Raw genomic sequence first — 13,247 nt, 5'->3', positions numbered from 1 at the left:
GTGCACGTGGTGAGCACGTACACCTATTGTGGAATAGACATGAGCAACACATCTTGAAGAACACCAGTTACGGAAAAGGTAACTGTTTGTTTTTTCTTACCGGCTTCCTTCTCATCCTTCTGCCAGGTGAAGGCTTTAATATAGCAATATATGGTTCTCTTGAACTGTACTTCCTTCTTCATTTATTTTTGTAGATTTGAACAGTGTGCCCTTTCTTGTATCTTGAGACACCCAAAATTAACATCATTTTACCTTTTTCAATAAGTAAAAGAAAGGGGTGTTCTGTGGAAGCCAGCAATTTTTATTTCCCCCACAGCTCAAATCACTTGTCCTCAAGCAAAAGCTTGAATGCTTTAACAAAAGTCCCTGGCATTGCGCCCTGAAGATCAATAGACTTGGGCTCTAATGGACCAGTGGAGGGAAACTCATTCCTAACCTGAGGGCTTTTCACTGAGACTACTCATCAGTAGCCCCAGATCCTAGTATCTAGAGACAGCTGGTTCAGGCAACTCCAGGTGACCTCTGTAGTGATGGCTCATGAGGAGAGTTCTCTGATGTAGTCATGGCTTAAGCCATGAACGTAGGAATTGCCATGCTGGATCAGACCAGTGGTGGATGTGGTTCAGTGTTCTGTCTCCCACAGTGGCCAATATCAGCTGTTTTGGAGGAAGGTGCAAGGAATCCTGAAGAGAGAAACTGCTAGTAGAGGAAGTTTCTTCCTAAGCCCCTTCATTTATTGGCTAGCTTATACCCTGAAGCAAGAGGATTTATATCTATCCTAAAAAAAAATCTCTTGTATAATATTATGTGACCTTTTCATATTTCTGTAATGAAAATAAACTATACTGATAAAGCACCTTTATACTGATATAACTGTCTACCCTAAAGTTGTGCTGCTTTAACTATTGATTTAGAAACAGCTATAGTTAAAGCAGTACACAACTGTGCATACAAGCCCTTATACTCCATATTTCAAAGTGATGTATGAAGTCTAAGCAAGTCTGAAAGAAGGTCTGTAGAGGGACTGTGAACTTGTAACAAGTTGAGGGTGTTGGAAAGAAGATGCAAGTTACATCAACTTAGAGTCCCTCTAGGAGAGGGGTTCCCAAACTTTTTGCCAGCATAATGCCATTTTAATGAAGTCTTTTTAGCTTGGGAGAGCAAAATGGTGTCCCCTTCACAGGGTGACCTTGCATACACCATGTGTGTGAGATAATGCCACGTGGAGAACGCCATTTTACTCTAAAATGATTTCCTCTGCACAGTGTGACCTAGTAGTATTATGCATGTGAGGTCATGCTGTGCAGAGGATGCCATTTTGGAGAACAAAATGGCATCCTCCATGCATTGTGACCTCACACGCACCTAGGGTTGCCAACTTTCTAATTGCACAAAACTGAACACCCTAGCCCTGCCCCTTATCAGGCCCCGCCCCCTAACTTGCCCCTTCCCTGAGGTTCCGCCCCCCCCTCACTACATTCCCCCTCCCTCGGTGGCTCACTCTCCTCCACCCTCACTCACTTTCACTGGGCTGCAGTTGGGGTGTGGGCTACGGAGTGGGACCAGAAATGAGGGGTTCAGGGTGTGTGGGGGGGGCTCAGGGGTGGGGCAAGGGGTTGGGGCGCAGGCTTACCTTGGGCAGCTCCCAGTCAGCGGCGCAGCAGGGCTAAGGCAGGCTCCTGCCTGTCCTGGCTCCACGCTGCACTCCGGAAGCAGCCAGCAGGTCCAGCTCCTAAGTGGGGGGGGTCCAGGAGGCTCTGCGTGCTGCTCTCGCCCACAAGCACTGCCCCCGCAGCTCCCATTGGCCGCGGTTCCTGGCCAATGGGAGTGCAGAGCCGGTGCTTGAGGCTTCATTTCTCCAGTCCCAGCTCTCTTCCATTCATTGTTTTGCAGAGCATCTTTTCTTTCAAGTAAAGAAAGTTATTTAAATGTCTTTCTGGAAAATATTTTAACATGTATTATGCACTTGTGGAACTGTAATGTGCACTCTTTTCTTCATGGACAGAATTCCTCCATGTAAAGGTACAAGTGAGGAAACCCAGAAGGCTCTGGACCGGTCTCTCCTTGATTGCACTTTCCGATTGCAAGGTAGAAATAACCGCACGTGGGTGGCTGAGCTGATATTTGCGAACTGTCCACTTAACAGCACATCTTCCAGGGAGCAAGGTTAGTTTTGCGGAAATATTTTGCAGATTTAACTCCTTTCTCTTTACCATGTTCTCTGTCAAATGTTAATCATTACTGACATTGCAGGACCAACACGTCATGTCTACCTGACTTACGAAAACCAATTGTCTGAACCAGTTGGAGGTCGAAAAGTTGTTGAGATGTTCCTCAATGATTGGAACAGTATTGCTCGACTATATGAATGTGTGCTGGAGTTTGCACGATCTTTGCCAGGTACAAAAATATTCTCTTGTCCTTTCTTTTACACTTTTGGTGCGTCTTATGTAAATATGTAAGCTTGCTCACTCTACCTTTTTATTTTTTCCTCTTCAAAAGAAATACCCAACCACCTAAATGTTTTCTCAGAGGTTCGTGTCTACAACTACCGCAAGCTTATCCTTTGTTATGGAACTACCAAGGGAAGCTCAGTAAGTAACTCTTAGTACACTTCTAAAGCTACATTTGAAAACAGAAACTATACAAGTTCAGAGCTTTTGGAATTTAAGCAAAAAGCCCTCCACCTTATTAAAATAACAGTAAAAAATTCATATTAACAAAAGCAAGGAAGCTATAAATAATAGATGTTAGACCATCATTAACTTGCTGGATGCTTAGATATTTGCATAATTGGTATGTTGTTAAATGCCAGGAGGATAGTTATGGATGGAATGCGGTCTTAAAAAAATAAAAAAATAAAAAAAAAAATGAAGGCTCTGACAAAACTGCTGAAATTTAACATTTTTTCCACTTTTAATCTAAAAAGGAGTCTCATGAAACATTTCCCCATTTTACTGTGGATTGTTTCAATGCCACATGGAACTATCATGGTTCTCTTTAACGTGGGTTTTTTAGGAGCATTTTTTGTACATGTAGAACATGTTTTGTAATGGTTAGTTGCTTTCCATAAATGGCATGAATAGCGCACTGGATTTTGCATGACATTGCCACCACACATTGGCCTGACCCATCATAGCATCTCAGTGTGTTGTAGTTGAGACGCATCCAGCCTCACCAATACATCTTGTTTTGTAGATATTGAAGTAATCAAGGACTCAAGTCCAGTTCCCTTATCTCATCCCTTTTTGGTCAAATGAGGCTTCTGGTTTCTGAGTAACACACTAAGGAAATAGCCTAATTTCTTTCTATAGTTTCCTTTCCCCACCTCTTTTGCTAATTATCCTCATGGGGATTTCCTAGATAAACTTCTTAACAAACAAACAAAAAAGCAGCTCCCCCCCCCCCCCCACTTCTGTAGAAAGTTAGCATAGCTTTCTACATGGCATTTTAGCTTCAGTTACTTTCATATTTATGTATGTTTAATTTTCAGTTTCTGGTTCACAACTTGCAATCTGATCTGGTTGTTTTATTCAGTTTCTAAGACTTCTTGTATTCTTACTTGGTGTTATAGATCAGTATTCAGTGGAATTCCATACATCAAAAATTCCACATTTCATTGGGAACTGTTGGCCCAAATTCAGGTTGCAGTAACTGTCACAATACCATCCTACACCAGCTCCAGGAGATGTTCAATAAAACACCAAATGTGGTCCAGTTATTACAGGTAACTATTTTATTTCTCTTCATGAAAAGATAGAATTTAGAGAAGTGTAAGATAATTAAGGCCCAGATTCTGATGGTTGAGGGTTTTTTTTTTTTTTTCCTTCAAGGGTATCAGAATCTGGCCCTTAGTAAATTACTGATGATTCTTTTTGATTGAGGAAGAGCAGGTAATGGTCGGGGCTCATTATCCTTCATGACTTGATTTTAATTCTGAGGCCGTGTCTACACTATAAACTTGGGTCAATGCAAGTTACACCTGCATGAAGCCATCGCAGTTAACATATCGCTTGTGCATGTGCATTCTTGGCTCCTTGCATCCATGCTGCGCATACTCACTAAGAGTGCTTGTGTCGATACACAGTGTGGTGCACCATGGGTAGGTATCCCAGTGTGCAACCTGCCACCATCCAGCACACACTCTTGTGGGTAGTTTTGACAATGCCTGGTGGAGCAGAAACGAGTTATGCAGGGTGATTGGGAGCAAGAGGTCAACTTCCCAGTGTGCATCTGTTTCCATCCCATAATGTCATCTATAGCCCATAATTTTCACATATTTTAAAAAAAATCCTATGAATCCATGCAGTGCTCCTCGCTATCTGCCTTCTCTGACAGAAGCACGGAGCTTGTACATCTCTGCACTATTGCCATAAGTGTTGCAAGCCCAGGACACTCAATCTGGTAGTTGTGGAGCCACAAGAAGAACTGAATCAGCGGGGAATGTGACAATTTCTTTGACAGATTGCTATGGGATATAGTGAGAACCAACTCAGCGTTGGTGGTGCTGTTCATGGTGCAGCTGCAAATGGTGGAGTGCTGCTTTTGGGCCCGAGAAATGAGTGTTGACTGGTGGGATCACACTGTAATACAGGTTTGGGATGACGAGCAGCGGCTGCAGAACTTTCAGATGTGCAAGGCCACAGTCCTGGCTCTGTGTTCTGAGCTCATCCACCCCTCCAGTGCAGAGACACCAAAATGAGAGCGGCACGGACAGTGGAGAAGGGAGTGGTGATGGCATTGTGGTAATGTGCAATGCCAGATTGCTACTGGTCAGTGGGAAATCATTTTGAAGTTGGAAAACCTGCTGTGGGGGCTGTTGTCATGCAAGTGTGCAGGGCTATTAATAGTCTCCTGCTGTGCAGGACGGTGACTCTCGGCAATCTGCAGGACATAATGAATGGATTTGCAGCAATGGAGTTCCTGAACTATGGTGGAGCAATAGACATCACACACATCCCTATTTTGGCATCGGACCACCTTGCCACAGAGTACGTCAACAGAAGGGGCTATTTTTTTTATGGTTATGCAAGCACTGATGGGTCACTGGAGACACTTCACCAACATCAATGTTGGCTGGTCAGGGAAGGTGCATGACGCATCCATTTTTAAGAACACAGGGCCGTTCAGAAAGCTGCAAGCAGGGACTTTTCTTTCTCAATGGGTGGTTTACTGTTGATGATAAAATGCCAATAGTGATCCTGGGAGGCCCAGTTTACCCCTTGCTCCCCTGGCTCATGAAGCCGTACGTTCCCCCTGGACAGCACAAGGAAAGATTCAGCTCTGGCTCAGTTGATGCAGAATGATAGTTGAATGCACTTTTGGTAGATTGAAGGGACGGATGCTGGTGGTGTTTCTTCACAACGTTGGATCTCAGTTAGAAAAGCATCCTATTGGTTATAGCTACCTGCTGTGTCCTGTGTAATAACTGTGAAGCAAAAGGGGAATGTTTCTGCCGGGATTGTGGGTAGAGTGGCTGTCTGCTGAGTTTGAACGGCCAGACACAAGGGCTGTTAGAGCTAAGGTGGAGCTATACTGCTCAGAGAGGGTTTTAAAGTGAACTTTAACAGTGAGCCACAGTAATGTATTGTGGTATACTGTGCTCTACTTGGCCTGCTGTTTTGGGGCTTCTTAGGAATTGTGTGATGTGTGGTGCACATCTGTGAATATAACACTGTCAATGCACCTATTAATTTTGCAGTGCTAGTACATTTATGATTATTACACTGTTTGTCACTGATCCTATGACTTGTCACACTGTACAATAACAAATAAGTGGGTGATTTCATAACTGCTAGGCACTCTGCAGCATACGTTGGGAACTAATAATAAAGATGAATTATTTTCCAAATAGTTTTATTCAGTAAGAAAACTAGTGCAAAAAATATTCTGTGCAATTTAAAAGTAAATACATTAAGAACTTAATAATGGAATAAAACTTAACAAAGGGAAAGAACATTCATGTCCATTTTACCTATGCATATGGCAACTGTGGATCTCACAGATTACTTAACTTGTGGTTGTCCTTAATGTCACTTGGGATGGAGTGATTAGGGGTAGGGATGCAGCCCCTGATGCCACTTGAGAATGTTGAGGGGGGGTATAGGGAGGTGCTGTAATGGAGTTCTTTATGTACTGCAAAGGGAAGTGAGCCTGTGATTGTTGAACCTGTAGGTCCACAAGAATCTGCAGCATCTGTGTTTGCTACTGGAGAAGCCCCACTATGTCCTGGTGCATCTCCCTCTTCTTTTCCTGCTGGGAGTCCTGGGTCTTTTGTCTGTCCACTCTTTCCTTTAACAGGCTGTTTGTTCATGGTCTGATGTAGCACTGGCTTGCAGGATCTCACTGAACATGTCATCCAAAGTCATCCTCTTTCTCCTCCTTATCTGGCTCAGGTCTTCCACGAGTCTAGAGGGTGAACCCCTCAAGGCCAGAATGGCAGCAGCTGTAGTTAAAACACGCAGTGGTACCATTGTCAGTATAGTCACAACGGAAAGTGAAAGTTAAGATTCAGAATAAGGAGGGAATTGCTTGGTTGCATGAAATTGAGTATAGGGCAAAGGCACCATTTTCCACAGGCAGCAGTGATTTTGGCTGATATCTGACTCCTGAGGGAAACAAGCACAGAGCACAGCTGCTGCTGGTGTCTGAAGCCACTGTGGCCTGTATGTGCTAGCCTGTGTACTGCAACGGTGCTTGCTGAAGTTATTGCAGAATGGGGTGAGAGAATGCCCTACAGTGGAGAAAGAAATAAGGCTGCCATCCCTAGAAACCTTTGGGAGAGGATTGCAGAGTACCTCCATGAAAGTTTTTCATCAGGATCACTCAGGAAGATTCAAGGAACATCCCTCTATACATAAACAAACTGCTCTGCATGGCCCCTTTGCCTAACTCCACAGGGGAGTGAAAAGCAGATAGCACTACCTTCTATAGTTGTGCTGCTACCTCTTCTACTATGAGTAAATTAATGAAAAGTTGACAGCTGTGTCCTGCTGAGTTGGGATTGCCAAGACCATAATGGGAGATATATTTACAGACTTACCCAAGTATCCTTTCCCTTCATTGGGCTCACCCAATGGGACTGCTGGGACTGACTGGAATGTGGTGGAGTCTCAAACAGGTCTTGGCTCATGTCATAACTGACCCCCCTGGTTTCATGACCTGCTTCTTCTTCGTCCTTCCTGTTCGCAGCAGGGGTCTGTGTCTCGGGCTGTTCAGAGGTATCCATGGTGGAGTGTGGGGTGGTGATGGAATATCTGCCAAGTATGGCTTTGTAAAAGCATCAGGTCTCTGGCTCAGCACTGGATCGACTGTTGGCCTTCCTGGCCTTCTGATATGCCTGACGCAGTTCCTTCATTTTCATGCGGCCCTGCTGCTGGTCCTTGTTTACCCCTTTTCCTGCATCCCCCGTACAAACTGCTTGTAGATGTCCATGTTTCTGCTGCTGGTCTGTAACTGTGCCTGCACAGTCTCTTCTCCCCACGGGCCTAGGAAATGCAATATCTCCTGTTGACTCCAAGCTGGAGCGTGGCTGGAATGTGTAGCTGGCATGGTGATCTAGGCAGTTGCACAGAACTGGAGAGCTGCCAAGATGGACAATCAGGAAACGGCATTTCAAAAATTCTCAGGGCTTTAAGGGAGGGGCCTCTGTGACCCCTGGGCAGTGGAGTTCACAACAGTGACCAGAGCGGTCAGTGTCAGGAATTGTGGGACAGCTGCTGGAGGACTGTTAGGGTCAACATAAATAACGCAGTGTCTACATTCTCACTGTGTTGATCTCAGTACATTGACTGTGACTTGGGGAGGTGGTATTACTGTGTCGCTATAACAGGGCAGTTATGTCAGTGGGAGACAAATTTAAGTTAGACACATGCACAGCTAGGTCAATGCCAGGTGGCTTACCTTGACCTAACTTTGTAGTGTAGACTAGGCCTGGTTCCCTTAAAGATAGACTCTGTTTGTGATTGATTGTGGAAGCTAATTGATGTCTCAACATCTGTTCTCTTGCAGGTATTGTTTGATACTCAGGCTCCATTAGTTGCCATCAACAAACTTCCAACTGTGCCAATGCTGGGTCTGACTCAACGCATCAACATTGCTTATCAGTGTTTCTCAATCCTGCCGCAGTCACCCACGCACATCAGGCTGGCTTTTAGGAATATGTACTGCATTGACATCTACTGCCGGAGCCGTGGGGTGGTGGCAATACGTGATGGAGCATATAGTCTTTTTGACAATAGTAAAATAGTTGAAGGTTTTTACCCTGCACCAGGACTAAAGGTAACTGATCTTGTGTTTTCTGGCATCTTATGGAATCATCACTCATGGTTCCATTGTGCAGGTTGAGATGAGCTTTTCATTTAAAGCCAATTTTATGTATGAAGGATACACTGCATCTCCTCAAAATTACAGCACTTACTCTTTTTGAGGACAGAATTTTCTGGTTTACAAGTAAACTGGTTAATTAGTATAAATGTATTTTAACTTAAAATGTGGCCAACAAGAAACTTAGCTCTCAATGTGAGACGTGTTTTTTTTTTTTTTTTTTTTTTCCTTCTGAATGATTTTAGTAATGAAATAATGCAGACACTTCAGGCTTCTTTCATAGTTAAACCGCACTGAAATCTTGTGCCAAAGCTACATTTAAAGACTTTTTTTAGGATTAATGGTAATTTTTCCCCATTCTTCATAATTGAACACTTCTTCAGCAGGGGCTGATGGATAATTTTCTATTTCAGAAAAGCCTATGTAGAACTGCCCTCTTTGAAAAGGCTGTAGTCTCCCATTGTTCTCAGTAGGACTGAAGCCACGGGCTGCTCTTAAAGATGATGGCTGACTTGGCTCTCACTGGAAACAATAGGAGGCAGTGGCCCTTTTGAAAGAGGGCACCTATGCTTCAGTCCTACCTAGAAATGGGAATGGCAGCCATTTTTAAAGAGGGCAATTTCTGAATTTTCTGAAAGATTTTTTTATGCACCAGCCTCTGTCAGAAACTTTCAGTTATGAAAATTAATGGCAAAGAATCAACACTAGTGCTAAATATTTTTCTTCAGCATTTACCCTTGCTCCAGATCTACACAGGCAGTTGGAGAGGAAATAGGGGTCTATAGTGGGGAAGGGGACAGGAAGGAGGGGGAAGACTGGTGTGCTTGTGTATAGGGGAATGTAGGAGGTGCAGGGGAGGGGGGGAAAACGGGTGTGCAGGAGGGAATGAGGAACTGGGGATGTGTGTAGGGTATACTGGGAGATTTAAGGGGGAATCAGGAGTATAAATTCCCAGTACTTTGTATTGCTCTGGCAATACAAAGCAGCTCAAAATGTAGTTTAACTGGTCAGTATGCTCTGCTCCAGAATAGCACAAAGCAGCGAGAGCAGACAAGTGAATATGGCAATTTAACGTTTTTAATGTTAAGGCTGATGCTTCATATCATTAGAAAGCTCTCATGGTACCATTCTCTTTGGGTTTATTTTTATACTGATCATGTAATTTTTTTGGGGGAGGGGAAAGGGAAATTCTTAGACAAGCTATGTTAAGATGGAGTTATGGTTGAAAGTACATATCAGTAAATAGTAAAATACGCCACAGGGATTTTGCCATTTTAAAATAAACCCAAACATGGTAAAGTATTGAATAGTTTGCATAGAATTAAGGTTGTGTGAGTGCCATGTAGTGACATAAGTGTGGGGTAGAAAAGGGGTTGGGGGGAGAAAAAAATTGGACTGTTAAATTCAGTTTAGTATAATCCAGGACCAATAACACTAAAATACCTTAATCGTATGATTATTGCTTAGTGACACCGTAGGGCAGAGTTTAAAGTTCTCTGGATGCCTGCATTTCTGTAGGCTAACGAGTTTGGATTTATTTTTGATCAAATTAAGTAAGGTTCTGTGGCACTCAATGGTATTATAGAGTCTTTCTTTAAAGAAGAGAAGAATCTCTTGAAATGACACTGGCTGATTTGATCATAATTCCTCCAAGTAAGTTGTATCTTCCAGAAGTGTGGTGGGTTTTTTTTTGTTGCTGGTTTTTTTTTGTTTTTTTAAAGAAACTTCCAGTGACTAGCTGTGCTCTTACCCTTTTTTTATACACCTCTATCTCGATATAACGCTGTCCTCGGGAGCCAAAAAATCTTACCGCATTATAGGTGAAACCGCGTTATATCGAACTTGCTTTAATCCACCGGAGTGCGCAGCCCCACTCCCCCGGAGCACTGCTTTACCGCGTTATATCCGAATTCGTGTTATATCGGGTCGCGTTATATCGGGGTAGAGGTGTACCTGTTTTTTATAAGCCATAGTTTCTGGGAATTAGTGCTGTGCATAAATGTCCTTTAGTTGCACTAGAAACCTCTCTTCAGCTAAATATTTGATATCCTTAGTAGTCAAATTCATTGTCTTTCCTGTGCCCATTGACTAAAAAACAAAAATTTCAAAGCCTTCTAGGAAATTGGCTGTTGGTCAGGGGACACTGGGAAAGCAGATGCCTTTCCAGTTTACTTGACTTTCTTCTTGAGGATACCGTCTAAGTAAAGGGTTCATTTCTATTTGAGGAGGTGAAAAAGGGAATTGTTGTAAAGATGATTTTTACACTTGCAAACTTATAAGTACAACTACATCTCAACTGACAGTCCTATCTAAATACAGAATCTTTATAAAATTATTTTTCAGTGACTAGTATGTGATGATTCCTATACATTTACTTCAAATTATTATGTCCTTATTTTATTTCTTGGTTAATGGTTACCTTCAAGTTTTAAACCTTTTGAGAGCTATATGGCTTCACAAATGTTATAGATCTTCCTGAGTCTGATTTAACCAACATTGAGTCAGTTTTTTGTATTTGAGAGCCGGAGACTTAGATTTCCATCTTTTGATAATAGTTTGGCACAATCCAGTAGAACTTAACAGGAAGGGGGTTGTTTTGCCAAAACTTTTATGTGAATAAACTTGTACTGATCTAGAAAACTAGAGTCGCTTAAAACATTTACTACCTTTTTAATAGGAGATTGGTATGAAAGGCTACTGAATTTTGCAGATGAACTTGCCAGAGTGGCAAACAGCAACAGTTTCTTAGTAACCAAATTGGTCTTTGACTTCCTGATCTTGTGAATTGTACTTCAAGTAATGGAATTTATATTTTAATCTAGGGATAACAGAATAAGTTATAAATAGCACACATACACTACTGCTATTGATACTTAGATCAATTATAAGTATAGAATTGCTGTTAGAGGCGTGTAATAAATTATAATAATCAAATATATCCACAGACATTCCTGAACATGTTTGTTGACAGCAATCAGGATGCACGAAGACGATCTGTAAATGAGGATGATAATCCGCCTTCTCCTATTGGGGGGGACATGATGGATTCATTGATATCACAACTTCAACCCCAACAATCACAGCAACAGGTAAAATGTAGGCAAAATAATAAAACCACAAGTTACACTGTATCTCTATTGTTCTCCGCAATTATATCTACCTTTTTAGAAAAATGTATGTGTTGTGTCTTCCTCGAGAGGGGTGGCAATAGCAGATGAGAGGGGAGTATAAACTATACTGCTTTGGAATAGCCATTGGAAGATTTATTCATGTTTTAAAATGTATGTTTACGTTGAGATAGCATCATAGATAGCACATAGCATGTTGACTGCCATTCAGGAGAACCATTCAACATGTCTTATTTAAAACAGAAAAGGAGCATGTAATCGAGGGGAGACAATGTGGTCCTAAAATACAAGATTTTTTTTTGGTAACCTGAGGGCCTGTATTGGATTTTTGGTCTTTGGAGGGTGGAAGTGAAGAAGAGGGTTAGATGTGTTTATGTGGTTTGAAGGAAGGGCGTGAAGACTTCTTTAAAAACTGTGGAACAAAGCAGCAAGCTCTGAATAAGGAGGTGTGAAGACTTGGATGCTATGGTGTTAAGTTGCTTAGACAGATCTGATATCAAACTACCATCAGTTTTTTGCTGATTCTATTAACATTAGTACTTAGTAGATTCAGCGTGAAATCACTGAAGACTTCCATTTTACTGTGTTGACACTTTCAGCCATTTGCAAAACAGGCAGGAGCATCAGGAGCTTACCCTCTTACTTCACCACCCACATCCTATCACAACACAGTGACCCCATCTCCTTCCATGATGCATACACAGTCACCAGGTAAGATGGCTCTCAATTCTGTGTTGGCAATAGATGTTATGGAATGTACGCTTTTTTATATTCTAAAGAATAGTATGATTTACGGCATACTTCTCTCATAAAGTGACCTTCTGTTACTTATGAGGCATGTGCAGCGTGGTTGGTCTTAGCTATGCTGCATGTGAGCTCTGCATGAACGTCAGCCATGGTTCCGTAATTGGCATTTACTGTGCTTGCATAACATGTAATTATTTTTACAGGCTCCTAAATTGGTCAAATCAAACATCTTCACTTAGAGGTCCTTTTTTGAAAAGGCTATTTCCGCTTTCTACTCCCAGACGTTTACACTTGGATGGAGACCAAAACTAAGTGTAAACTTCAAAAAGTTATGAGCACCTGAGAACGAGCTTAAATTGGAAATAGTTATGCAATCTCAACTGTAGTTATGTTGATGCGCCTGCTGTAACAAGGAAAAACATTATACCTATTACCTAAGAATATCATGTATTGTACATGTAGAATGTACCATAGAATTTCTAGTTCACATTTGCCTTTGAAGAAGGATTGGTTACTGTATAAATTAGTATCCTGTCTGCTCTGTAAGAGTTCATGGTTGCTGGTTCATGTCCAAGATGCAGCTTCTGGGGGTAAAGATAACTGCGACAAGTCTAGTATGACATGTCTCTAAAAAAGAGAGACCACTTTTTTCTGATTTTTCTTTGCTATTGGTTTACTCAAGCTTTTGAAAGAAAAGTAGGAAACGTAATGAATTGCTGTTTGTGTCTGGATGTGTTTATTAGGAAATCTGCATGCTGCAAGCTCCCCTAGTGGTGCTTTGAGAGCTCCATCACCAGCATCATTTGGTCCAACTCCTTCACCTTCCTCCCTTGGAATAACAATGGGACAAACAGCTAATTTTACCAGCCCACATGGTGAGTTCTTGTACTAGTAATCTCTATAGTGACATGAAGAGTAAACTGTTTCTTAAAATTTAGCCCTGTCTGTGCAGACTTAGGGACAAGGTAGGTGAGGTAATATCTTTTATTGGACCAACTTCTGTTGGTGGAAGAGACCAGCTTTTGAGCTACACACAAAGCTCTTCTT

The 13,247-nt window shown here is 42.1% G+C and overlaps 1 protein-coding gene across 2 annotated transcripts in view; it reads left to right on the top strand.

Annotated features, from left to right (window-relative positions):
• Nucleotides 1–13,247, top strand: part of LOC112116984 (mediator of RNA polymerase II transcription subunit 14) — a 56,856-nt gene that overhangs the window by 31,124 nt on the left and 12,485 nt on the right. Inside the window, exons 17-24 of one of the 2 annotated variants that reach the window (XM_024214776.1) lie at nucleotides 2,006–2,166; nucleotides 2,254–2,400; nucleotides 2,503–2,594; nucleotides 3,575–3,727; nucleotides 8,011–8,280; nucleotides 11,271–11,414; nucleotides 12,068–12,164; nucleotides 12,944–13,075. In XM_024214776.1, coding sequence (XP_024070544.1) covers nucleotides 2,006–2,166; nucleotides 2,254–2,400; nucleotides 2,503–2,594; nucleotides 3,575–3,727; nucleotides 8,011–8,280; nucleotides 11,271–11,414; nucleotides 12,068–12,164; nucleotides 12,944–13,075 — 1,196 coding nt within the window. Of the gene's footprint in view, nucleotides 1–2,005; nucleotides 2,167–2,253; nucleotides 2,401–2,502; nucleotides 2,595–3,574; nucleotides 3,728–8,010; nucleotides 8,281–11,270; nucleotides 11,415–12,052; nucleotides 12,165–12,943; nucleotides 13,076–13,247 lie in introns of both variants that reach the window. The other variant, XM_024214774.1, reaches the window with a different exon arrangement.

Source organism: Terrapene carolina, unplaced genomic scaffold (assembly GCF_002925995.2).
Source record: "Terrapene carolina triunguis isolate 2854851 unplaced genomic scaffold, T_m_triunguis-2.0 Scaffold24, whole genome shotgun sequence".
NCBI classification, from domain to species: domain Eukaryota; kingdom Metazoa; phylum Chordata; order Testudines; family Emydidae; genus Terrapene; species Terrapene triunguis.
The sequence above is the reverse complement of the archived record's forward strand: the minus strand, read 5'-3'. Positions and strand labels throughout refer to the sequence as shown.